General features: G+C 40.3%; 2 protein-coding genes across 2 annotated transcripts in view; one reads left to right on the plus strand and one right to left on the minus strand.

Moving 5' to 3' along the window:
* DCBLD2 (discoidin, CUB and LCCL domain containing 2) overlaps window positions 1-4453 on the plus strand; it is a 39619-nt gene extending 35166 nt beyond the window's left edge. Inside the window, exons 12-15 of the mRNA XM_032680352.1 lie at window positions 589-682; window positions 1054-1103; window positions 1391-1528; window positions 2594-4453. Coding sequence (XP_032536243.1) covers window positions 589-682; window positions 1054-1103; window positions 1391-1528; window positions 2594-3036 — 725 coding nt within the window. The 3' untranslated portion in view covers window positions 3037-4453. The remainder of the gene's footprint in view (window positions 1-588; window positions 683-1053; window positions 1104-1390; window positions 1529-2593) is intronic.
* Window positions 4454-16551: 12098 nt separating this feature from the next.
* On the minus strand, window positions 16552-26970 carry LOC116782529 (cell cycle control protein 50C-like). The gene is made up of 8 exons (XM_032679281.1): window positions 26905-26970; window positions 26163-26253; window positions 25231-25337; window positions 23974-24075; window positions 22518-22608; window positions 20239-20376; window positions 19029-19238; window positions 16552-17954 (listed from the first exon to the last, which is right to left on the minus strand). Exons 1-8 carry the CDS (start codon window positions 26968-26970, stop codon window positions 17764-17766), a joined length of 996 nt encoding a protein of 331 aa, XP_032535172.1. The 3' UTR covers window positions 16552-17763.
* Window positions 26971-27051: the final 81 nt, after the last annotated feature.

A 27051-nucleotide genomic window follows, 5' to 3' on the forward strand; every position in this document is an offset into this window, starting at 1 on the left:
GCTTTGTTATTGAATTAGATAGTTTCTTAGAACAGAATACTTTTGACATAGCAAATCTTTTATGGATCAGTCTTGTTGACATGGAAGTTGAAAAACATCATTTTGTTTGTCAAAGAAAATGTCAGAAAAGGGAGCAAGGTCACTGCAGACTGAGGCACTGCTAAAGTGTCCTTTGGATTGCATGGGACAGTATGGTCTCATGTCACACACAGACCCAGCACAGGATAACTGTGATTAACTGTTAAGGTACTGTGGTATTTACTTTTTATAGGAGTTCAAACTTAAGTGGTTACACTAATGGATTTTGTGTGTAAATAATAAAACACATGTTCTAACAGAAAAGTCTTATACTAAAGCAAGTTGGTTGATTTTGATGAAAAACCTTGTAAAAACACCAGCTGTGCCTGTGTGTAGAAGAGCCAGATGTTAATTGAAATTTACACTGTGGGAGCATCCAGCAGGGTAACTTAGCTGGGGGAGTCTGGTGTGATGGACACTACATGTGGAAACTGTGTGCTTTACCCAAGTAATTTTCGTGATTTATGAGAAGCTCTTCTGTCTGACACCAGTTAATTTAATGGTTTTCAGATGTGGCATTGGCAGCAGTTCTGGTTCCAGTGCTGGTGATGGTCTTCACTACTCTGATTCTTATCTCAGTTTGTGCGTGGCATTGGAGGAACCGGTAAGTGAATGGAAGTGCTTTAAATGAGTGTCAGTCTGGTGGGTGGGAATGAAATGCTGCCTGTGTCACTGTGGGGACTGTGTGGTCTGCACTTGTGGAAGGAATTGTATTCTCTCTGAGAAAACATTCACTTGAATAGTAAGGACAGCAAAACCAGCTTTTTGTAATTGTTTTCATTAGAAGTGCTTTTACTAAGGCCTGGTTTCTTCAGTAGCAGCAGACTGGTGATGGCAAGCCAGGTTACTGTGCTTATACATTAAATTTGAGGACCAGTAACAGCCAAGGTGATAGTTGATGAGCATTAATTAATGCATCTTTTGATAAGCAGAGTAACTAAAATACCCCTTTTTCTTTTTTTTTTTTTTCCCCAGCAAGAAAAAAACTGAGGGCACATATGATCTACCTTACTGGGATCGTGCAGGTAACAAAAAGGTTTTATGAAATCCTTTACTCAGCATTCAGAAGGTTGACTGGGTGAGAGTCATGTTGTCACCTCTGCCTCTTCAGTCTGCCGGAAAATATTAAAATACCTTGTAACTTTGGGGACACGCAAATACTGATAATTGAGTTATTTACCTGCTACTACAAAATACAGGCTGTGGTGCAAAAATATTTTAAGTAGCTTAAAACACTATATATATATATATGTATATATATGTATATATATATAGTCTTGGGTGGTTTGTTTGTTTTTTAATCCATGTGAAGGATGGTGGAAAGGAATGAAACAATTCCTCCCGACCAAATCAGCAGAACATGAAGAAACTCCTGTACGCTACAGCAGCAGTGAAATTAGTCACCTAAGACCAAGAGAAGTCCCAACAATGTTGCAAACAGAGTCTGCAGGTACATTTCACTGTTTTTGTGGGCCGTGTAACATATATATCACATGCTAAAAAATGTCAGGAATTAGGCTACTTTTAGTTTTTTCCTGTTTTTTGGGGGGAACAGAGGAGAAATGAATAGTTCTCTGGGTAAGCACATTTCTTAAAATGCAGACTTTTTGAGATCTTTGAGTATCATAAAAGTATGTATTGACTTGATGTGCTGTAGATAAACACTTGCCTAAGTCAATGCAGTAATTGAAAATTTCTTTACTTGTACTTGTTCTTAAACCCCAAGAACCCCAAGGGTTGAAGAACTGGTTATATTTTCATGCACTGGAAATAATGTCATCACAGTCTCTTTATGCACAAATCTGAAATGTGGCACACGGTTCCCTACACTCACAATCATCCTTGTGCTGTGGAAAAGGAGGAGTTACTGGTAATGGCACATCTTTTCCTGGTGGTCCAGGTATGAGAGGAAGATGACTGACTGTTCCTTTGGCTCTGTGCTTACAAGCTGATGGCAGAGTTAGGCAGATATGCAGAATTACAGCTTCACTGCAGGCAGAACTGCTTTTCTGTTTTTGGCTGCTTGTCTGTTTTTACTCAGCAAGCCAGTTTTCTCACCTCCAGCTTTTGTAATTTGGATTATCTGTTGAGCTAAAACATCTCAGTTGACCACATGCAGGCTTCCTCCCTCAGAGAACAAACCCTCCACCCCAAAGACCATTGTTATTCAAAGATAGGCAGGATAATTTCATTTAAATCTAATTTTGCAGGGAAGAACATTTCAATAAGCTTTGTTTTCAGGCAGATTTGCAGCATGGGAAGTTTCAGCTCACCAGGAAAGTACAAACCTGAGAAATGGGGATGTTGTGGCTGTCCCAGTGGCTTTAACTATTGGGGGGAGAGGAATCCTTTTCCAAAGCGGTTGGCACTGGTGGACAGAGACGGACTGCTGGTTTGATCTGGGATAATAATAATCTCTGTGAAATATTGACAAGTTGTATTTAATGTGATGGTGCTGTAAAAACCATTCCAGTAAGTATGGTTTTATTTTGTTTTGTTGGGGCTTGCAACACAGAGTATGCTCAGCCCCTGGTAGGGGGAATTGTCGGCACACTTCATCAGAGATCAACCTTCAAACCAGAGGAAGGAAAAGAAGCAAGTTATGCTGATCTGGACCCTTACAATTCACCCATACAAGAAGTTTACCACGCCTACGCCGAACCACTGCCTATAACTGGACCAGAGTACGCAACTCCCATAATCATGGACATGTCCAGCCATCCCAGCACACCTCTTGGCGTTCCTTCCATTTCCACCTTCAAAGCTGCAGGGAATCAAGCTCCTCCACTGGTTGGAACTTGCAGTAAACTGTTATCTAGGACAGACAGTGCCTCATCAGCACAGGCACTGTACGACATACCAAAGGGGCAGCCGGGGCCAGGCAGCGCCGACGAACTGGTGTACCAGGTACCACAGAGCGTGGCCCATTCCACTGGGAGCAAGGAGGAACTCAGTTAGCTCATGAGTAAGACAGAATGATGGCTTGTTTTTAAAAGCCAGTTCCATAAAGCTGACAGTTCCATTTTTTTTTTTTAATTCCATTGTTTTGATATTGTTAGTCTTAAATAATACAATGTTGAACCAAAAGATGTGGTATTGGAGGTCTGGGAAGACGGAAATTCTGCCTCTCCTAAAGCTGTACGTACAATTAACAGCTTGTCTCCTGCAAAATCGTGGACTTTTTTATTACTACTGTACAATTGTCTGTCAGACATGAGAGAAGAACTCTTCATGATTAGCTTCAGTAATTCCTAGATGTGAATGATAAATGGGGAGAAACAGTTTAAAGTACTAAAGCCAGTCCTTTCTTCCTAATGGTACTATTTTTTGGGGGGGAAAAAACCCCACCCCAAACCCCAAAGCTCCTAACTTCCTAAGATCTATATGTAGGCACTGCGGCTTCTAAAATCCCTTTTTTCTTATCAAATATCTGCACAATTTTGGACTTTACCAACTACTGTCAGGACTGATGGCAAAAATCCTGTTAACTTTAAGACATAAAATAGTTTTGTTTCTGAATTACATTATTGCAGCTTTTGTTCACAGGATGAGGAATCATCAGCTGTCTGTTCCTCTGAAGGTTCCTTCCTTTTTGGTTAGCCTTCCAAAACTAGAAGCTGCTGTCTCTGTGTCTTTCTGTTTCGTCTCCTTAAGCCACTCAGTCTTTTTCCTTCCCAGGGATCCAGGAGGCACAAATTCACACAAGGAAACTACACGACAACTGATTTTTCATTTTTCCCTCCTGAGTGAAAGCTACTCTGAATAGCATCTGCTTCCAAGTCAGACTTCCCTAATGGTCAGTGTGCAGGAAGCATCCAGGTGTTGGAGGTGACTGAATTCAGAAAGGCCCTGCCCTGCCCTCCCCCCGAAGTGTCTGTTGTTGTGTGCTCAGGTGTGAGCTTATACAAAGAAAGATCTGTATATACTTTTGTGAGTGCTTAAGGAAGCACACAAATATTCTAATGGTGCACAGTTTGTGTTACACATGCATTTAGCACATATGGTATGTTTTAGCACAACTGACAAACTTTAGCCTTAAGAGTTTTTCTTGTGATTGTTCTTATTAAAAGTATACAGGATTCCAAAACCTTTGCAAAAGAACCAGTACTGTTCCAAAGAGTGTCCATTTCAGATGTATTTAATGGAATTTGTATCCTTTGAATGTTCCAGTGTTCTCTACTATGAAAACATTGCAGTAAGTCTTCTCTTGAAGTAATGTAGACTAGTTTTAGCTAGGTAATCACAAAATGAAAACAGTTTGAATGCCATGTTTGCCATTTTTTATCTTGTTAAAAAAGAAAAAGCACAGCTTTCTTACCTAAGTAGTAGGGGGAAACCCCCCCCCCCCAATAAAAATGCTTTATTTTTTTCCTAACAGCAGTGGTGGGAGGATGCTGAATTAATTCATACATGTGAGACTCCCTACCTAGACAGTAGCCCCCTTTTATGGACTTCAGTGGTTACTGTTTATTTTTGTGATGTAATTCAAAGCCTTGTTTACTACCCAGGTCCTTAAATAAGGTGGAGAACATTAAATCAAAAGTAAAATACTGTTCAAGAGTGGCTGCCACCATGCCTTAATACCAGTATGGTATCCTCACTTACCACTTGAAAAATTGTTTGCAGAGGGGCTGTATATAAACCCTGTAACAAAAATTACTTGTGGCCTGTTCAACATCTAAAATAAGTTATTATTTAGAAACACAGAGTGGCCTGGGTTGGAAGGGACCTTAAAGATCATCTCATTCCAATGCCCCTGCCCTGGCCACCTCCCACTAGACCAGGTTGCTCAAAGCCCCATCCAACGTGGCCTTAAACGCTTCCAGGGATGGGGCAGCCACAACTTCTTTGGGCAACCTGTTCCAGTGCTTGAATACCCTCACAGTAAAGAATTTCTTCCTAATATCTAACCTAAATTTCCTCTCTTTCAATTTGTACCCATTGCTCCTTGTCCTGTCACTACAGTTCCTGACGAAGAGTCCCTCTCCAGCATCCCTGTAGGCCCCATTCAGATACTGGAAGGTGCTATGAGGTCTCCACACAATCTCCTCTTCTCCAGGCTGAACAGCCCCAATTTCTCAACGTGTCTTCATAGGGGAGGTGCTCCAGTCCCCCGATCAACTTTCTAGATATTTCTGGACTTGCTCCAACAGGTCCATGTCCTTCTTATGTTGGGAGCACCAGAACTGGACACAGTATTCCAGGCAGGATCTTACAAGAGCAGAGCAGAGAGAGAGAATCACCTCCCTCAACTTGCTGGCCATGATCCTTTGATGCAGCCCAGGCTGTGTTTGAATTTCTGGGCTGTGAGCAAACACTGCCAGCTCATGTTGAGTTTTTCATCAACCATCACCCCCAGGTCCTTACAGTCAGGGCTGCTCCCAATCCCTTCTCTGCCTAACCTTTAGATGTGCTTGGGAATGCCTCAACCCAGGTGTAGGACATTGCTTTGTTGAACTTCATGAGGTCCCACCTCTCAAGCCTGCCAAGGTCCCTCTGGATGGCATCCCTTCCCTCCAGCATGTTGACTGCACCACACAGCCTGGTGTTGGCAGCAAACTTGCTGAGGGTGCACTTCAATCCATGTCACCATCAAAGATGTTGAACATATTCTGTGCTACCTTAAAGCCCAATTCTACAACTTCTGATAATTAATTCTCATTCATTGAGAATGTTTTTTTTTAAATTATTTTTTTTAGAGTTGGGTGTCTAAGCCTAAATGTGAATGTAATATAAGACCCATTTGTGAAAAACAAATTCTTGCCTATAATTGTACTTTTGATGTTATTGCAACTTCTTCTGCCTGACAAAGCTAGTCTGCAGTCTTTGTAGTTCTGCTTAAAGAGATAAGTGTTCTTACCTATCATCAGCAACTATGACTTCAAAATTATCTGAACTAATTTTATTTGAAAGGAGTGGGAAGTTAGTAGTTTCCATGAAGATGTGACAATACATACTTAATCAACCCAAGTTAAGGATCCTCTCCATTCTCAACGTGTACCAGTTTAGGCTTGGAAAATTACCATAAAAATAAATGGATGTGTTCAAGTCAGTAAGAATAACACACCTGGATTTAATTTTTACTGCAGGCCAGGTGTGGTAGAACCATGGATAGTGCAGGCTAAGGTGGTGTAAGAATTACAGTTTCTTTACAGTGGGTTATTTTTTAAGCAACCATAATGCAGGTTCATTATCTGAGCAGCATTAGCTGTTACAGAAATGGATGTTTTTAAGAATTTAAGCCCCTTTCCTGAAAGAATTTGGTCCCAAGCTTTGCTCCCTGCTTCAGACTTCAAACATGTTACCTGCTAGGTAGGGCTAAAAAGGTAAGTTTGAATATGTAACAGTTGGGTTTAAAATGTATGCTACAAACATTAATTTCCAAATCTAAGTTGCATGACACACTTAAGACTAGAATTCACCTGTGTACAATAAAGCAAAGGTACATTTCATGGGTCTCTCTTACATGTGAAGATGTATGGATATAAAATGTATTTCAGTCTTGTTTGGCTTGAGTATTCTCCCAGAATGTATGTTCTTACCTCAGCATGTATTGTAGTTGCTCAGTATTTGTATATGTTGCTAGAACTTAGACTGTATAAATAGTGAGGGGTTTTTATATGTATGTTAAAAAGTATTTTAAATAAATTGTACATATGTATTACCCAGTATGTTTGCAATTAACACCTACTTTATGTCTAATTCATTTGTAGTTTGGAAATGCCAGGGTTATTTATGAGTTACCACACTACAACAGGGGTCGTTCCCTGCCTCCAAGAGTTTCTTGGCAGTAGGGATATGCGGCAACCACCCACAGCAGGTCCTGGTCTCTGCTTGCAATGAGCACAACACCTCTGCACTGCTAGAGGAGTTGCTAGTTTAGTCTTCAACTAGACCACGGCTATTTTCCAGTTACTGAAAAAAACCTGATGCTGCTTCTGCTTTTTCCCCTTTTTCATGTTAATTCTACTGGCACGGGAGTGCCTAATCAAAGAAGTTTGTCATAATTACTCTTCTTTTGCAAGTAAAAAGTCAGAATTGGATCCTAAATGGCTTAGTCCTTTGCTCCTCAAACTGAAACATCCTTGCAACATTACAAGCAGACTTGTCTCCAGAAAATGAATGCCAGACCACCTGCAAGCAGGTTTGTAGTATCAAATTAGATGGACTAGTTTAAAAAGTAAACCTTGTTTCAACAGTAAAGTAACATTCCCTTAGCTGCCAAGATCACGGAAAACTATCAGTTTTGCATTTCATGAACTAAAGAGACAAGAGAAAGAACTTTTCACAGCAATTATTAGGAGCAAATGAGGAATGGCTACAAGGAGAACAGAGCAGAGGGAATTTTAATTGATGACCTTTCAGAGAGTGTTTTTGTAGTTTTAAGATCAAATGGCACAAGTTTCACACATACCTCTAAGAGGCAATAAAGAAAGTAATTAAGTCTGATGCAAATAAACCAAAAAGGCCAGCGATATTTTGTACTCCTTCACACTTCAAAGGGACAGACTTTTAACAGTCACTTCTGCTCTACCATAGTAAGCTCAATTTAATGGCAAGATGAAAACTGGACAAACACCACTGGAAAACTCAGTACAAGTAAAAGATTTTAAACCCAGTGGGAATGTCATACAAAATACACTAAAAAGAAAATGAACAGAAAAACTAAGAACAAAGGTTTTTTTACAATTATCTACGATTATCTAGATTTCAGGTTCCACCCTTGAGACTAACAGAAGGTGGTGTACAGATGACAGATGGGGAGAGGAGCAGGGGGACACCACCACAGCACGAGTGGCAGAGTTGAATCCTGAAGGAGAGAGGGTGCAAAACCCAGGCAGCACTGAACCCAAGCCTCAAAACCAAACTGAAGCCTGACCCATGGTGACACAAAGCTGACACCCACACCAAGGGAACATGTGGGATTTGTGGCTTTAGTTGTTTCATCTTCAGTTCTCTCCTTTTTATGTTGCTCCATTTATTTATTTTTTTTTTTTAAAACTGAGAAATCTTTCTGTTCTTTAGGGGGCTCACTGTAAGTTGAGGTCCAAGGAAGTCTTTCTCAAAGCTCCACCCCACAGAGGACCTTATCACTAAGCTACAGAATTTGCATGGGAACTGAAACAGGAACGTGTAATTTATGTTCACTGCAATCTAGTAGGTAACAGTATCTTAAACAGGAGCATATTCAGACATGGAAACAGCACCTGTCTTGAACTGGTATGTGATATATTGTTCAATCTCATGATACAGCAGTGAAAATTCCTGATTCACAGGAATTAAAAACAAAGATTTTTTTTCGCTCCTTCTGTGAACACAAAATAATATATCAGAAAAAACAGCACTGTAACACGAACACATTAGCAGAACAAGAATTAGAACAGTCCCCAGATATTGACACAAAGTACTCCAAACAAGCCTCTGCTTTTTTCTTCAGGTTTTACAATGATGATTTTGGAACAAAAGAACAAAACAGAGGAAAAATATTAAATCCTAAAAGAAGTTGCTAAGCCATCTATATTAAAAGGTAACTTAGTCCTCTCCTGCCCCAAAAGTCTGGTTCACTGGGAGCAAAAGCTTGCATTTTTCAGTAAAACTCACTTTAAGAGATTTCCCAGCTGCAGCTTCATGCAACAACAAAGCCCAAAAACCTCATTAGTGTAAAAAAGTGACAGAACAGGGTTTCTAGTTCTCAGCCCACAAAAGACCCTTCTAGCTGTAATCCTGGGAAGTCATGTTCCTTCAGACAAGTGGGTAAAAAGACCTCATGATACGTCCTCAAAGAATTACTCAGCATCCTGTTTTAATACTTACCTGGCACAATATGCACCATATAAATGAGCACGCACCACATACAGTGTATTGTGTCTGAGCCTACTGGATAAATCTCACTATCCTAAATTATTCAAGACACAAAATTGTTTTAGAGATTCAAACACTAACAATAGTTCATTAATCACTAGTGAAGAGCAGCTTTCCAAAATTGACAAACTTCAGGTATAACACATTCGAAAAGCAAGTTCCACTCCCCTGCTCTCATTCACAGTTTCTAAGGCTTTGAATATGTAACACTTCTGATGGGGTCATTCTCTCTCCCAGCAGCAGCCAGATCTCCAATGTAACGTTAGGTCCCAATTTTGCAACTAGGACAGCTTCCACAATTGGATGGGCCAAGGTCCAGCATACTGCTGGAATAATTAGGTCTCAGAACCTGCCCAGACAATGTACGACAGGAGCTGGACACACAAGAGGCTCCAAGTAAGCTCTGCTGTCACTTCCAAAAGGAATTTTTTTTTTTTTTTAATATATGAGTGCTTCTAAGTCCTGGTTGTTTTTTATTAGCACTCCTTCTTTTATACCTACCTAAGAATCCTTCTGTTATTAGATGGCTGCTGCCTAGCTCATTATTTTACATTCCTGAGGGTATTTATAAGCATCTATTACACAGCTGTAATACACCACAGGGCAGCTGGTTCCCACCAAACACAGAAACCACTCCTCAGCACCACAGACTTCCAGAATTTTCAGAGCTGTCTTCCAGTCCAGTTTTTGGGTAATCACAGTAAACCACAATACATTATTACTTCGACAGTTACCTTTGTTTCCCAAAATTAAATGGGTCTAAATCCAGAACTTTGATGTAAAGGAAAAAACTTTTAAGTCCTAACACAATTCCAGTTACTAATAGCAGTTATAGCCAATGATATTTCAATTATGTTTTCACAGCAAAATAATTTATGGTTCCCTGCATATTTTATAGCGTTTTTTCCAACACAGTAGAGGAAGATGAAACCACACAGAGAACTGGTCTCCTGCATAAAGTAAATAAACAAAAATGAATGCTGATTATTTAAACAAACTTCTCTCATGAAACTAGACCTCCACTGGCAGCATTCCCAGTCCAAACAGTGACAGATACTAAATTTGTCAGTATCAAGAGACTGAAACTGTTATTCACTATTTCAAAAATTTTAATTTCTTTGCATCTGTATCATATTTTAAACTCACACAGTAAGGAGACAGCCACATGACATCCAGCTAATAAAGCTGCCTGCAAGAATGAGTTCTGAGTAGACCTCAAAGAGAACTTGAAAAATAACTACATCACCATTTTAAATACTTGTGCATATTTCCAAATTTGACTTTTTATGAGACATGTGTATGGCTAGTGCATTAAATAATGCCACGAATATTTTTCAGCCCTCTAATAAGTTAATTAAAGATATCCTCCCATATTCCCACCTGTAGATGATGCTGTTTTGCTTTCTGTCATCCTAGCAGAGACTCCAAAATATATTGGTATAGCAAATCTCTTGTTGGTACAGCTGATCTTTTTCCTTAACACATATCTGTGCACTTCAGATGCTTATTTTTCTGTCAGCGTCCACCCCCAGTGACTTCTCTGATTTATCAGTCTGCCAGAGGTGCCCAGCAGTTCATATTGACTGGGTCCCACTACATACCAATTGAATCCTCTTTCATAAAGGACAGTTTAAAAAACCCCTCTAGTGATGAATTAATTTGTTGGTACAAACAGAGAGGGAGGGGTACAAGGAAGCTGTTTTCCCAAGGAAATGCTATTATTAGATTTGCCTTTTCCATCGTTTTCTTGGAAATCATGCTCTGCCTGCTTGTATCTCCCTCCAGACAATTTTTGAGTAACATTTGGTGGAGGAAAACCTGCCATCATGTTGATGGTGTTACAGTTGTTAGGAATTTTATGAAATCGTTACTGACTGAGAGAGTGCAGAACAAATCCACAGCTCAGGTGACCTCTGTAGAGGTCTCCTTGCTTAAGAGCTACTGCTCCACCTCTTGCACCCAGGATCCAAAATAGGGACAACTCAATTAACTCTGGTATGCTCTTGAAACTCTCAAATTATATCCCCACTGTAGAAAAAGAACATATTTTGCCCAGAACTCAGCATTATCAAATTGAAGTAATTATGGACAATAATCTTTCAACAGCTGAGAACACTTAAAATTACACTTCACACATTCATGCTTCATTTATTTTTATGACATGATCACTATCACCTGTTAGGTAGATATGAGAACTGCTGACAAAACCAGTACATTTCAGGGCAAATCCCAAATTAAAAAACTTAACCTATTTACTTACACTGTGTGAGACATTCCATTTCAATCAAAACCCCCCAAAAACAAAAAAAAAATGAAAATGCCCAGCAGGCTTGTGCCTTGCCTTCTCATTTTCTTACCTCCATTTGAAAAGCAACTCTTGACCTCTTCAATTCAGATTTGGCTTTCCACTGGTTGCCTGAGGTGAAGTTATGAACCTAGAATTCTGAATGATAAATTCCTCAAGCTACAGCCTAAAACCCATTGGCACAATTACAGTTTATACATCTGTTAAGCAGTTCTTGTAGTTAATTCATTTTATCAGTAACAAAAACATGCAGAGATAAAATCTTATCCATAGTTTTACTTATTAGCTCATCAACTTCATTCAGGATCAATGCCTTTTTTTTATTAATAACTGCAAAGCCAGAAATGACAGTGCAAGAAGAAAGCCTGCTCAAAGGCTTTCTAAGATCGTTGCTGGGTCTCATGTCAACAACAAGCTTAAAACACGGAAATTTGACTACAAGCAGTGGTGTAAGGTGTGGATGATGACTCACTGATTATTCTTTTATTAGTGATTTTAATTTCAATTTCTGGGTGCCCCACATTTGGATGGCACCACGCAGGCCAGCAAAAGCCACCCCAAGCTGCGGCTGTCATCGAGTGGCACAGCTTGGGAGCACTCCCTGCCACCCACCAGGATGAAGTGGCACCAGCCGCTCCTTCCGCCCAGCGCTGGGGACACGGCCCCGTCGTCCTCTGCCAGCACGGCAGATTCCTCGGCACACCCAGTGCGGGGAGGAGTGTTATTAACTGCAGATGTCGTTATTGTCCTGAGCTGTTGTGAAGCCTCTCCCCGCACTGCCAAATAAGTGCCACGTTTTACCTCAGAGGCAGGACAGGGGTTCCGCGCACTCTCCCCACACATGAACTCCTTATGACCACTGGGGCTATGGGCAGATACTATTTTCTTCCTTTTTTCATTTAACCATTATAATTTTTCTGGACACATTTCTTTATCCAGTGTTTCCAGGTCCATTGTCACTAATAATACAGTCCTGAGAAAGCCCAAGGATTCATATAAATTACCCGAGAAATCTCAAGAACTTTTAATCTAATCTTAAACCTTGAATCCTCCAGTATTATAACTGAGTTAACAGAGCTGTTAATGGAACAGTTTCTCATTACAGACAGGAATTGTCATGGGGAAAAAGGCAAATAACTTTAGGTAGCTGGGTTTGACACAGTGGAAAACTTCGTTTTTTCACAAGCTTTTCCAATTGTTTTGGTTTGAAAGGGATCATTTTAGGCACTTCAATGCAAAGTGACAATGGCTGTAATTGAGCAGGAGTGCAACCAAATGGCCTTTTTTTCATCTTCTTTCATGCTGTACATCTGCCCGCAGAGTACACAGTACATACTCAGTAGATGCACAGATCTTTTAGTTAGAGCTCTCTGAAATACAAGCTTTCTGGGGTATGAGCTATTTTGATATCTTTACCTATGGCAATTATCATTTGATGTCATATTGGTTCCACTTGTACTGGACCAGAATCAGCCCTACTGTCCTCTTCCTCTCCTAGGCAGCTACATGGGGAAAGGGAGAAAACATTTTTCATGCACTCATGGATGTGAGCAAAAGCAAAACAAGCCCCATTCTTCCTCTGTCTGGCTTCCCATAACCTGAGGAAAAAGAAGGACCCAGAGCAAACAAAAACTGCTACACAATCCCTCTTTTGGAAACAAGAGGCCACCAAAGGAAAGGCAACTGCCCAAGGCACTCCCAGCTCATAACAAAAGTGTTGGAATTGTAGGGAATAATGCAATTACAGAGAACCCAGTCAAAACACTTAGCTAAAAAACTATGCACTGTAGTTCAGAGTGCACTGAAAACAGAGACACTTTTTTACTTACCTTGGCTGCTCCTCAAAATCATATGAGCTTTCCAGATCACATGACAGGATACATCATCATCTTAAGCATCTCAGCCAAATTTATTTGCCTCCATACCCAAGCACAGATGAAGTACTTTTTCCCGCTTCCAGCAATCCCCTCCTTGTGTGGTTACAGTTTTTCCTCAAATCAGCTCTGTCTCATGCCCTCCTGCTCCCAACTGAGGAGGACAGCACTTTTCTATCATGTGACAAGCAAATGCTTTCTCCTATTTCATATCTAAATTCAAATCCAAATTTGTATGCAACCTCTCTTAATATTATCAAAACTTACAAAGCCCTCCCCCCTTCCCTGAACTTTGACTTTACTCCTGTATTAGTTACATTTCTCAGAGGAAGGAGAGAAAACTTTTACATGGCAATGCATCACTAAAATACACCACCCAAACACTAATACCAAAAATCTCCATGCAACACAGCTGTTAATATAAAATAGATGCAGCATGTAATTAACATTTCCAGATTCTATAGGCCTGTGATCATGCTAATTTGTTTCACAGGAAAGACTCATCACTTTATTTCTAGATGAGATAAGCAAACGTCTACGATTAGAAACAGAAAATCCAATCTCATGCAATACTGGATGTATATGCATGAGACTGTAATGCCTGAAAAAGACTTGGAAAAATTCTCTACCTGAAGTGCTACTGAAAAGTCCTGTAACATCTGATTCACTTTTATGTCTCTCTCTCTCTGGATATAGTTATATTCATCAGTGAAATTTAATCCTAAAAGGAGTCGGCAACCAAAACTACTAAAACAGTTTTTGACATGAAAATGCAGCTCTCTCCTATACCTCCCTGTGATTTAGAAATGACATTTAAATTGCATGTAAATTTTTTATAATAATGGGATCTTGTCACCTCCCAATATTTTTGCCACTTTTAAAAACTGAACTCCAGAACTCCAGAAGATGAGACACTCGCATGTGTAACTGTCATCTTCAAAATCATAAACAAACACCAGAAACTTACATCCCATTTAGCTCACCTATTTTAAATCATATAAATTTAGATTACACCTGTGAAGAGGAATCCTTTGTCCAGTTTTCCATTTACTAAATATCCACTTCCCAAAAGAAAAAAAACCTGAATAAATAATGTCCTCCTTTGTATAACTGTTCTAGAAAAAAAGATGGGGAAAAGAAAAAAAATGCACTATCTAGTACTTTCAGCATTCATGATATTATTAATTTCAGTCCACCAAACTTAAACCCCATTTCTGACATGCGTCTTTTGTTAAGAGTGAAGTAAACAGCTGAGTTCCATTAGCTCAAAGAGACTGAATATACAGTAATGATATCAGATAAGGCTTTAAGTAGCAGTAGCAAAGGAACCAACAACTTAATAATTTTGATATGCAAAGATATTACAAATAATGACAAAAAGCCTTTTATGGCTTAGTGAGGTAGCACTCACAGTGGTGCTGTTGACTTACACTTTTCAGGTACAGCTCTCAATATCATTCAGCAATCCTAAACTTGGACATTTTTGCACGGAGTTGCCAAGTCTACATGCATTAATCTCTCAGCGAAAAGAGTCCACTTTACCATTGGGAGAAGTATATTTGATAGATAATTAAAATTCCATTTTGAAAAGTTTTACCAAGGCACTTTTTTTCCCCTCCTTACACAAGACACATAATCTTAATTCACAAAATCAAATGTGCAAGGCAAAAGCAGTGCTGTGCCAAAGACACAGTACCGGTCATGACACTCCAGGTATTTTGTAAGCAATTTGTTCCTCAGCAGAAGTGCAACATCTCCAGTTCCTTCATACCTTGCTCTCCAAATATCAGTGTTGCTTTCCCAACTGACCTAATGATCTCCTAATAGCCACAATAAATGAACTCAAAATCACACTGGATATTTGCCTGGAATCGTGCCTGCTGCTGGTATTAGCAGCTTAACAAAGGGGACGATCCCCTGAGACATGCCACAGGGAGCAGTTAATGATGGCTTTTACCACCTTTCTCCTATGTTAGGCCAGTCCTCCAGCCAAGACTCTCACTTCTGTTCCAGCCCCTGCACTAGGGGAATAAGGCAACAGCAGCAAAAAAACCAATTCAATAAACATTTCATATAGGTAGGGGGGTATTCCCAGTGTGGGCACTGAGGAACACATCTACAAAACTTACTTGAAAAGGCACATTTGTGCAAGCCCTGGCACAAGGGGCAGACCAACAGCGTAGCTGCAGCACTGGCACAAAAGGCACTGTAAGGAGGGTGCTAAAACATATTTTCCAGCCTTTTGAGCAAGGCAGATTGGGAGTAATTAATCAAAACTGCCACTCCCATTGCTCTGGTCTGCACAGCACAATCCCGAACAAGACAAACACTGCGGAGCTTCTCAGAGGTAACAACAGAAGTGGCTGGAGCTCAAGCAGCAGCTTCCAAGGACACTGCTCAGAGGGTACAAGAAAGATGTAAGGTGTGTTTAAAGCTGTGGTAAGATGAAAAATGAGATACTGGGTTTATAAATGAAGACTTAGACAACTTTTGGAAAAACAGAAAGAATTGTTTGAAGACAAGTTTTCCCTATGGAGCGATTTGAAGGCAATGTACTTTTGAGAGAAGAGGTTCTTGCACAAACCTCTGGGAGATAACGGGCAAACACTGATGTGCTAGACTGCAGACTGCATTTTCTAGGTAACTTTTTTTGCTGGTAGACACTGACTCATTGAAATACACACCTCATTATTCAGTCTCCTTTTACTAACATTTTAACCAGATACTTCATGAAGATAAGGGACTATTGCATGGTGACTTAACCACCCATATAATTTCCTGAAAGTCAGTTTCTCAGAGGATTTAAAAAAAATAAAAACAGAAAAAAGAAAGAGAAATATAGAGAAGCTCCTATAGTCTTTTAGGAGCCAGAAAACCTAAGTTCAGCTTTGGCAGGAATTCCCATCAAGGCTTTCCAGAGAGCTGCATGGAATTACATTTCCAAAAGGACTTAAAAGGTTTAGGAGCCTGTCTCATTGTTAAAAGTGATTTAGACTAATGAGCTTAAGCATTGCTAAATGTACTGCTTCGTGCTCTGTCTTGTCCAGTCCAGTGAGGGGTAGAGTTCTCCACAGCTATTGACAGATTCAGACACAAGGGTTGAAACACAGGAACCCTCTTTCTACAGTCTCCAGGAGGTGACTGGCCCTGACCAGCAAAAGCAGATGGGAACATGGACCTTTGCCCAGGTCAGCATAAACCATCATGGAGTGAGACTGTGCTCCCAGGCTGGGCTGTCACCTCGAGCAGTGCCCCTTCTGTTGCTCATGGCTCAATTACAAAGTAGAGATTCAAGGCAACAGTACCTTCTGTGGCAGCAAACACCTTCACCAGAGGCCATCTGTCAAAGCTCCTCAGCCCGAGACACTCTGAAAAGCAGATCTGGGTGCCTTGACAGCAGCACAGCCCCCCCTTCCCCCTGCCACACTCCCTTCTCTTGCTCTAGTCTGTGATTTCTTTCTTGTTCTAATGTGAAGTTTCCTTAGGATAAGGGGAGGAAAGTCACACATAATACTTATCAAAGTGTTTTATTCCATTTGCACTTTTGCAACAGAAAAATTGTTTTAAAAAATTTGGATGTACCATGGTATGGCTTGACCTAAATTCTTCAGTGCTGTTCCTTCATGTTGTGAGAGACTCAAAATTAACTCCTAAATATGAAAAATTTTGAACATGAAACATGAAAAATGACAAGCCTATTCATGAGCTGCAGTGTTTACTTTCTCAAAATTAAGTTGATAGGTTTTCTGGGTCTTTGTTTTCTATTGACAATAAGTCACCATTCTGTGACATGTAAGAATCTGTGAACTTTCACGTGGAAGGGTGGGGTAGGCAGGAGTGTAATTGTAGCCTTGTAGTTATATCAGGTAGATGTTTCTGCTAAAATATTTAGAATTAAAGGAGTTTTTAATTTGAGCTTTCTATTACACCATGATTAAAAAAATTGTAAATCAGTGTTTTGATGCCCTCCAGCTCTCAGTACCTAGATAAAACCAACAAATTTGGTCTAAACAAACTCTGAACTCCTGATAAATGACCTGTATTCAATCATAAACTGAATATCAAGCTCAATTCAATCATAAATTGAGTATCAATGAACATGCTGTGCTAAATTGGTTGCTTTTTCAGGATAGCTGAAAAAGGTATATAAAGCCCAAGCCATTCAGCACATGTATGTGGCTCACAAACAGATTTTAGCAGTAAATTCTACCTGCTCAAGCATTTTGTTGGATCAAGTCCTCACTTTTTACCCATCCAAAGCTCCATTTAAGTCAAGAGAAATGTTTTTTGAATTATGGGCTGAGTAAGAAATTAATATGGACCCCTATTCCTGGCCACACATTAGTACCATATTTCTTTTGCCACTGCAATTCTAATCCACTGTTCTATCTGTTGTTTGAAGTTCATCTCACTACAAATTTCCTAGGAAACAAATTTAGGAGCACACACACACACACACGTAAGAATCCTGCCTCAGGTAAGTTTGGTTTGAGATGATGGAAGAGCACTGCTCCTCAGTTTGCTTACATTCACCAAACCTGATACTGAAACAGGTCCAGAGCTCAGGGGAAAGAATGAAAGGTCTGTGCTGCACGTTCTTTGTTCACAGCACACCTTTGCTTTTGTTCAGAAAGCCAGGGAACCTTATTGCCTCTGAAAGTATGTTTTCTTTTTTCTGAGCTTCAAGTGGATGGCAGTTATGACAAAACCTGCCAGGGTTGCTGCTGTGCCAGAAACCACATAGGCAATTCCCAGGAATGGGTTACTTCCTCCACTCCATACCACAGTTGAGAGAATCACGTGCTTCCTTCCCTTGAATTTGGAAACAGGGAAATCTGATAGAAGGATGTTAAGATTTCACTAACAAAGTTTATATTATTTCCAGGAGAAGAGAAAGGAATGGTTAAATGCTCAAAAACCTTTCCAAGGCATAAAGAGTCTGGAGTTCTGCATTTGCTGCCAAAACTCCTTTAACTGATCTGTGATGTCTCTGCTATTCTGGATCCAAAAACCCGGTAGCAGCTGGTGGTAAGAAATCCAGTTATTTTAGTTACAGTCTTCGTGTGCACCTGGAAATACTTTCTTATTAAAAACATTGCAAATTTCAGATTCATAATTTATATAACTGCTACTGCATTAATTTGCTATGAAAACTTGAAAACGAGCCTTTGGGGCAGCTTATGATGATACTCCACACAGTCTCAGTGAGGATAAGTGCTCACCTCTACCTAATGTGTCGTACCCAGAATGTTATATGATTTTATCTTTCATTTCTCTCATGGAAGCTTTCAGAATAGGCTGTGCCATATTTAAAACCATAGCTCTATCAGCTGAGAGAGAAATTTAGTCATCCTGACATAACTCCTGCTGACAAAAGGAGTGCTTTAGTCAGCAAAGTTCCAGCTGTTGGGCGTGAGAGGGCATTTGCACCAGCACAAAAGCTCCTGTTAGTCAGCACGTGGCCCAAATCCATCAGAAAGCTCTGGTGACCCAGGCATCCTGTGCTGCTCTAAGCAGCAGGGACACCTCTGCACATTGTGCACCCCCGTAATGGAGCCCACCCATCTGATTAGGCCATTGTTATTTTCAGCTAAAACAGCATCTTCAACCATCCCTTCAGGTTCCCACTCTTCAGTTTTACCCTTTGTGTGATGCACCTGTGTACTCTTACCAGCCAAAAGTAGCCCCCTCAGAAGTCAGAACCAAAGTCACGTGCTGCTGTTTGAGTAACAAGCCTTTACAGCCTCTGCATGGGCTAAAGAGAGCCCATCATCACTGACTGCCTCATTTTTCATGGTGAGTCAGTTTGGGGCGTTCTGTGCAGTTTCTTTGCCAGTTTACCACAAAAATCCAACCCGCTTCCATCTCACTGTAACTATCTCACACTCTTAGATAATATGAAAGGATACTGTAGGAAATCCGGAACGTGTAATTCCCTGCTGGCAGCCCATCCGCAAAGTGCCTGATCCGTCTGACACGGCGGTAAAGATTTCTGAACGTGGCAAAGGCCGACACTCGCATCCAGATGATGAAGTCATCATTGACATAACCGGTGTTCCTCTCATCTCCCTCGTCTAACAAATACACTGGTTTCTGCCAGTAAGGAGGTCTTGCTGTCCCTGACGGAAAAGAAACAAAGCAGGAAAGACACACTGTCAGTAAGAACAGTGGTTGCTGGCTAAATTCTGGGCCTACTCAAAACCAACACAGAATATGAGATATGGAAGAGACACGAGACACTGCCCAATGTTCAGAAATTATATATGCTAGGTAACAGTTTTCACCCAAGTGTCTCCACTCACCTCAAACATGAACGAACAGTTTAACAGTACCCACATTAGGTTGCCGCACATTAGAAACTTCAAGCTCAGGACAAACAAAGTGACTTGCACAGATGAAAATACTGTTTATTCTGGATTCTTGTTGCTTCTTCAACAAGCAATGATGAGGAGCTTGCCTTCGTTTTTATACATTAATTTACTCCTGCACAACCAGAGAGGCACCTTTTTGCAGCCTAATGGCATGGCCTATGATATTTAGAATCTGTCTCATGAAACTTAGTTAATTAACTCTTGCATTTTTCATCCAGCACAGCACTGCCCTGAGGCACAATAGGGAGCTTTTAGTCCCACTTCAATACAGATCAACCATAACAAGGAAAGAACCCTAGGAAAGAGGTCTGAAAGAACTAGTGACGAAAGCAGTCTCATCTCACAACTACCTAACAATCTGCAAAGGCACAAATGAAAGATGTGACATGCAACTCTCCTTTATAGATGTTTCCAATAGGAAAAAAAACCCAAAGCAACTGCATCCTTGCTTTCCCTGGTCAGATTAAGCATTACAAGAAATGATACAGAAGGGTGTTGATGTGGGCTAATTTCAGTCTTCCAAACCCATTTTCTTCCAATTTCTGTGGTCACTAATCAAAAAATAAAAAGGTGATATTTTGGCTAAATGTGTCTTCTGCTCTTAGTCACCCTCTAAAGCTGCTTCTCCAGCCTGCTTTGGGAGGTATTTCTCCCAAAAGGGATTTTTCTCAGAATGAGAGACACACGAGCAGTGAGGTAAGGAAGCCATTGAAAAATAAGGAATACCAGCGGAAGGAACCATTCTTACCTGCAAATGCAGAAGAGAGATTGTATGATTCAGGATTGCGAAATTTCACATTTTTATCTGTCCACCAACTGTTTCCAGTCTTCAGCAGTGGCACTTGAATCACAGATGAGTTACGATTGTAAAAAAGATCAATAGTATCTGCAGGGAATACAATAAGCAATACCTTGGAGTAAAAGACAGTCATTCTAATTAGCAGCATGACTAACAAAAAAATGTCACACTGAAGCACCTTTCAAGTGAATAGAAAACAAAAAAAGTCCTGGGAAAGGTTTCATCATGACTGTGTACAGAACAAGAGAAGAATTAGGGTTCCAGAGTTGTATAACTTCTGAAGTCTTACACTGAACATACTCCTACAAATAACCCTATTGAAGAAACAATGCCTTGTAGGAACATGGGTACGTATCTCATATCCATCAGCTCCTGTGGGATTAACTTCTTTGCAAATCACTTTCAGAGCTCTCTGGCTAGTTACAGAAGTTACTCTCCCAGTACTCCAATACTTTCCCTGGTATTCCTTTGGCAGTTGTCCTCAACTGATTGCTTTGCTATATATAACATGTGTTTTCAGGGAAGAGGGGAGAGGTGAAAGCACTATCAAGGGAATCCAATTAGAGCTTGTCTATCAACTTGGACACGAACACTTTCTTCAATCAAAAAATATTCAGTTAAAATTGTGCTCAACCACGCTATCCTGTTTCAGTGGGTGGGTGAAGAGTACTTGTTTTATCCATTATATTTTCCTACTTAGATTAAAAAAAAGGTAAAAATAATAGAGGTCTCATTATCTCTGTAAACATCTGGGTGCCAATGGGATGAAGCAGGGATAGCTGGATGATGGAGATGGGGAGGGGCTGCTTTTTAGGAGACATGAAAAACACAACTCAGCTGCATGACATCAGCGAAAACATACCTTTTTTTTATCCTGCTACAAAACCTATGTTCACACTCCTTAAAGCTCAGACACACTCTTCTGAGGAAGTTATCATTCCGTGCCCCACCACCTCCCCATCTGTTTGTCACCAGGTCATTAACAGGAGTTGCAATTCTTTGAGTTCTGTCTGATTAAATGCTTGCCTTGACTGCTCCCTCGCATGTTACTTTGGGTTAAAAAACCTTTCCTATGGCAGGAACTTGGCCATCTTCCTCATTTTATAAAACAAGATCAGAAAGCAGTTAAGACAACCAGCTAAACTGCCAAAAGCGAAGACCTTCTCTCACAGGAGAGGGTCAGAAATGAGCTACCAGAGGGGGGGGATTCAGGCATCAACTCCTTCCCCTACACCACCAGCAGATGGAACTTTTCACCACACTATGCACTAAGGACAGATGCAAAGGCAGACACTGGGAGGTTCGCCCTCAGCAGGGGCTCCAGAACAGTGTGGGCTGCACGCAGGTAGCTCTGCTGGCCTAGGTCTGAGCCCAATCCAGTAAATCAGACTTCCAGGGCAGCAGGTAGGTGCACAGGCAGATGAAAATCAAATGGATCTAAAAGTTACTGAATGCAGCTGGCCTTCACAGGTCTTCTGCTGTGGGTGGCTCAGCTGGCTGAAAACAGACACTGCCTTGCCAAAACCTGCTGTGTGCAAAAGGTTAAAAAAAAGGGTGTTGGGGCAGAGGGGCAGAGATTGGCAGACAAAAAAGATGGAGTAGGGGAGAAAAGTCTGTAAAGGTTTTTTGTCTCCTTTCTGTCCAAATAAACACATTCTGAAATCTCCTAAACTCATAGGCAGGTTATGCCCACTAGGTTACTTAAAAGAAGATCATACACGGGATCAAATTAAAACAATGTACGCTTCCAGCTTTCAAAGACCAAAAATGAAAACACATAGATCCAAAGGTCCAAACCAATTTGGAGAACGTGTCACCTCCTCCTAAGCACACCATGTGGGAAGGCACAACCTGTGCTTTCCCATCACTGTAAAGAATGTACTTTTTAGAAAGGAAGTACACTAAATCTGTTGTATCATTGTTCCTTATTTCAACAGGGACTCAATTCCTCAGTCTTGCTATACATTCACATTGAAGAGGGCCTTAAAAAAATGAAAACTCTCCCTCTGTTTCAAAACAAAGGGAAAGTTACTAAACAGTAGGAAGCAGAGCCCCATATTCACCAGAGTCATCACCAAATAACACCTTTTGTGGGAGAAAGACAGAGACCTTGCAACATCAGACTAGTAATGAAGTCATTTCAAGTATGGGGTAATGGAATAGTCACGGGGTAATGAAATAGTTTCAAGTGGAAATTAGTAAGGTGGGTGTGGAAGGTACGTACATACCATTGAACATGCTGTTGGCAATAGCCCCGCACGGCGCCATGGGGGTCCCATTTTTGTAGGTTGTGAAGGGTGCACAGTAGCTCCTCTGAATCTGCATTCAAGGTCACAGAACAATCAGGCACAGACCTGGAGTTTTGTTTTAATTTGCTGCTGTCCTCCCCCATTCCTTCTTCTGAAAAGCCATTGAAAAATTAAGCCTCCAGTACCTTCTGCTCACATTAGAGAAACATCCGAATGAATGAGTCTGTAGTTGAGGAACACCTTCCATATCAAGGCATGTAAACTTAAGGTCTTCACCATATTCTGCTGTGGACTTGCAAGCTCCAGACTACAAAAACAGATTTGGGGATCTGCTATTGTAACGCGGCTACAGCTGAAAATGTTCCAGGGGAGCCTTGGCTTATCATAGAACATCTTATTTTTCCTTCTTTTCAATTTTGACCTGGACTGCTTTAGTGCTGGAGAACAGCAGACATAGTTAGCCACATTACTGCAGTTCAACACAGAAAAATCTTGATGCATGAACTGAAAAATAAAGGTCCACCTCAAATTTATCACATCTCTCCTATCCTAGTCCATGGGAAACTACAAATCTTCAGGTTTAAACATGGAAACATTTTTGCAGCTCCAATGAGCTGTGTATCTGAGGGGCACAAAAGCCAAAAGCAGTTTCATCTGGATGCAAACAAACAAGCTGACAGGACACTTAGAGAAGCAGATGTATGAGAAACATGTCTTGAATATTACAAGAAGCATTTTATAGAAACAACAGATTATTATGGCACAACCATCATACATACTGAAAGGACAGCATGTGGATTGTGTATATATTAAGAAATGCTACTTTTAAGCCAAGAAAATATGTTTCAGATTTGTAAGTTAAAAAACCTGAATGCCATGACTGCATTCTCAAATTTCCTTATGCAGGTCTGCTGCAGGCAATGCTGTCTAGCTCCCTCTTTAGAGCTCTAAATTCTGTACTTAGAATGCTACATAAACACTTATTTCATCACAAACCTTCTCCTCCTCCTTGTCCACTTCCAAAGCCAGATGGCAAAATGAAAGACTTAGAACAACTTAACTCCCTAACCCTATAATAAAAGCACAGCTTAAAACATTTCTGGCTAAGAAGACTGAAAACATGAGAAGGAGAAGCCTTCTGTAAATTTATTTGAAAAAGACAGTGTATTTTTGAGTAGCACTCCTACGAGGTGCAGGTTTGAGAACTGCAACACTGGACTGACAGCTTTTATTTATCCCCTCAATCTTCCTCCCTTATTAATTTATTAGATCTAATGACCATAGCAATCATAAAAGCAGAGACCAAACACTAAAAATCTGTACTTTATCATTCCCTAGAGCCATCTAGACACACTTAACAGTTATGCCTAGTTAGCTCTCCATATGGTAAAAGATGCACCTGCTGGTGATCTCATAACATAAAAAGAAAACTTACATTTACATTTCGACCCAACAATTGTGCGTCACTTCTGGAGATCACATATCGACGATGGTTTTGATAAAAGTTTTGCAGACCATAGTACATAAAAACATCACCCTAGAATTCAAAGATAAATCCCTTCAATAAGGTGAGTTCATGAGAACACAATGAGAAATCCTACTACTTGCTAAAAAAGAGAGGGGAAGAGAGTACTCAATTTGTATTTAAGTGTTGGTAACTACACTCTAAGCAATTCAGCAGACACAGGCTAGAATCTAGTCTTTACCCTAACTGAAAGTTTTAGTACTTTAGCACAAAATGAAACATACTTTAAATTACCAAATGAAACCTAAAATAAAAATGCCTGATAATTATTTTACTCAAGGTGGCATGGCTGGCCATGAACTTGGCCAGTGAATAATTTCATAGAGACAGACACTCATTTTCCACAAAATAAGATGCACAAAAACCTTCAAATTAAATGGAGAATGCTAGGCAGGCAACTCAAGCATGAAAGATAATTATTCAACTATAACCCCCCCCATTTTTCAGTTAAACTAACTTCTCATGTCAAACATCACTGTAATCTGAAGAATTACAAAGTATTTTAACAGCCCCTTCAATACTGAAAAATCTGAAAGTGACTTTATAATTTAAATTGCATTATAATTTTAAGGGAGCATTTATGCAAAGATCTCTTTGGTGGAACATGAAGCATTTGAACAGTCTCACCAACATGACCTGGTAGTTTAGGACAGGAAATGAAGGATACTTTTTCCAAATGAAACTGCAGAATCACATTGCTAGACTTGAGTTATTTCAAGGACCTCGGGGATTAACAGCATAACCCTCGTAAAAAAGACTACAGGGGTTTACTTATGTAAAGTGGTCAGAGCTTCAGATTTCCTCCTCTAGAGCTTAGCAGCACAGTAACAACTAACCTCAGGCCAAGGGCAAGGGTTTGCTACTGACTCAGAGGGAGATACAGAGAGACGTCACCTCCACAATCAAATATCATTTCCTTCACCCCCGTCTTCTCCCTGGACATCTCCCAATTAAGGACAGAGGTAGTCTGGTCTTGATTATTTTTAACAAATACCAAAATGATTAACGGAGGCAAAAGCGTAAAATTTTAAGTATTTCATGCTTTGAAAAAGTACAAAGAAAATTTAGTCAAGAGCTTTACAGAACAGAATTAGCATATTTTATCATACGGGGATATAAGTAACAGGTGGTACTAAGCAACTTCAGTTGTTTCTTGCATCTACTTACCAATATATCTTCCTTTAGCGTGAAATTAACAGAACAAAGGCATTCCTTATTCCAGTTAAAGGAATTTTCACGGAATTTTGAACAATCTGAGCATTTATCTGAATAATCTATCTGGCAAAAGTGAACAAGTAGAGACATTATAATAAAGGACATGCGCATAAGAAAAGGTTTTAGCTCCAAGACTTCTCAGAGCAGTTTCCTTCTAAGTGACTCTGCACTGCCAAAAACATTGTTAAAAACGAAGAGGCAGAGAATGAGGACTTGGCCTCAATGAACATTCACAAAATTTATCCCCAGTTTAAACCTGTTTTAGAGCCTTCTGATGACTGTTGCAGAACCTTCACATCTGCTCCTTGGCAAAGGAGTGCTGAGTGAAGAACACTTCTGCACCTTCTGCACTTCTGGCTGATCAAGTAATGCTTGACAAATCTCCACGTGCATCATGGCCCACCCCTGTTGAACAGCCTGGACGTAGTGCTGAGTGTTGGCTCCAACCAGGAGTCTATTAACAACACCAGAGGTCTAAAAAACCTTTCCTCCAGGGGGGATTTAAACATTAGGACTCCCTGTATTTTAAGATTTTGCACAGGCAAACGTATACTCTTCTAGTACCAAACACTATCAAAGGGATTTGTTTATTTCCCTTCAAAATCCCAGGAAATAATAGCAACATTTCAGGGATTACCAGCCAGTAGCAGTAATCATCACCCATATTTCAGACATTACCACCCAGTTAACCACCCAGTGCTTGGGTTTTATTGATGACTGACAATCTCTGAAGATTTTCACAGGAATACTAGCTGTTGTATGTCCAGGGCGTGAAGCCATTGCTACCATCTTTATTCAGAAGCAAAAATTCAAAGCCTTTTCCCTCCAAACCTAGCCCAGTTTCTATTTTACAGAATATCTAAGAACACCAGCCCCAAACCAACCTCGATTTCTCTGACGCTGTTTGCAGACAGTATAAGGCAGACTCCCACAGTAAGGCAGAATGCGCCCGTAAGGAAGAAGATGGAGAGCACACTCACAATATTAAGCTGGGGCTTCCAAGCTGGCAGCCTCTGCTGTTTGAATGCACTGTTATCTGGACATCTGGAAGGACATGTTTCTCCTTCTTGTGAAGGAAAATTTGTCTTGTTTTTCATTTTCTTCTCGGTGAGAGGAAGGAATAATATACTTGTGCTGGAGAGTGTTTAAGCTGAGATACTGTCTTTATTGTTGGGAGACTGTATTGTTTGTTCAAACTGCATTATGGCCAGGAATTACTTATTAACTACATCTCTCTCTTCCTTGTTTTCTGTATTGTGCCTGGATCCCTATGATCAGCTTGTACCAATCATATGATTGTGTACTTTGATCAGGGTGTCCAGTTCATGCCTCCTGGAAAAGCTTAAATATATTTTTCCTGCCCTACAGCTCCTGTTATGTGGGATTTGTTATGTCTTACTCATTTGCAGGGATACTGTCAGCTGTACTGGAATTTCTATGTAATGTCAGATGCATTATTTCTTCTCCCTTCACTTCCATAGCTGCTCAGCTAACAGGCAAGGCATACAACGAAAGGAGTTCTATTCCAAATGCACTGGATTCCACTGGGGAGGACTGCAGGAACTGAGACAGCACTGGACAGAAAACATTGCTTTGAAGACCAAACCAATTTTCTTAACCTATTACATTCATTGCTATTGGCTGAGACGCAATTAAAGGTTGTAAAAAGGTTATGGGTCCTTTATCACTCATTTTCAAAACATCTGATTTGGATCAATGGCTTTCCAAGATACTGATGATTTGATCACCTCTATTCACCTGGTTTTCTGAAAA

This window comes from Chiroxiphia lanceolata, chromosome 2 (assembly GCF_009829145.1).
Source record: "Chiroxiphia lanceolata isolate bChiLan1 chromosome 2, bChiLan1.pri, whole genome shotgun sequence".
NCBI lineage: Eukaryota > Metazoa > Chordata > Aves > Passeriformes > Pipridae > Chiroxiphia > Chiroxiphia lanceolata.

What these genes read in the sequence shown, in the direction of transcription:
- LOC116782529 (XM_032679281.1), bottom strand. Translation starts at nt 26,970, where the DNA reads ATGAGTGATAAAGGACCCATAACCTTTTTACAACCTTTAATTGCGTCT. An exon ending in TGTTGGGTCGAAATGTAAAT is followed by an intron (nt 22,609 to 23,973) that starts GTAAGTTTTCTT and finishes CCTTGAATGCAG; the next exon opens with ATTCAGAGGAGCTACTGTGC. An exon ending in TCTCTCTTCTGCATTTGCAG is followed by an intron (nt 19,239 to 20,238) that starts GTAAGAATGGTT and finishes CTTTTCCGTCAG; the next exon opens with GGACAGCAAGACCTCCTTAC.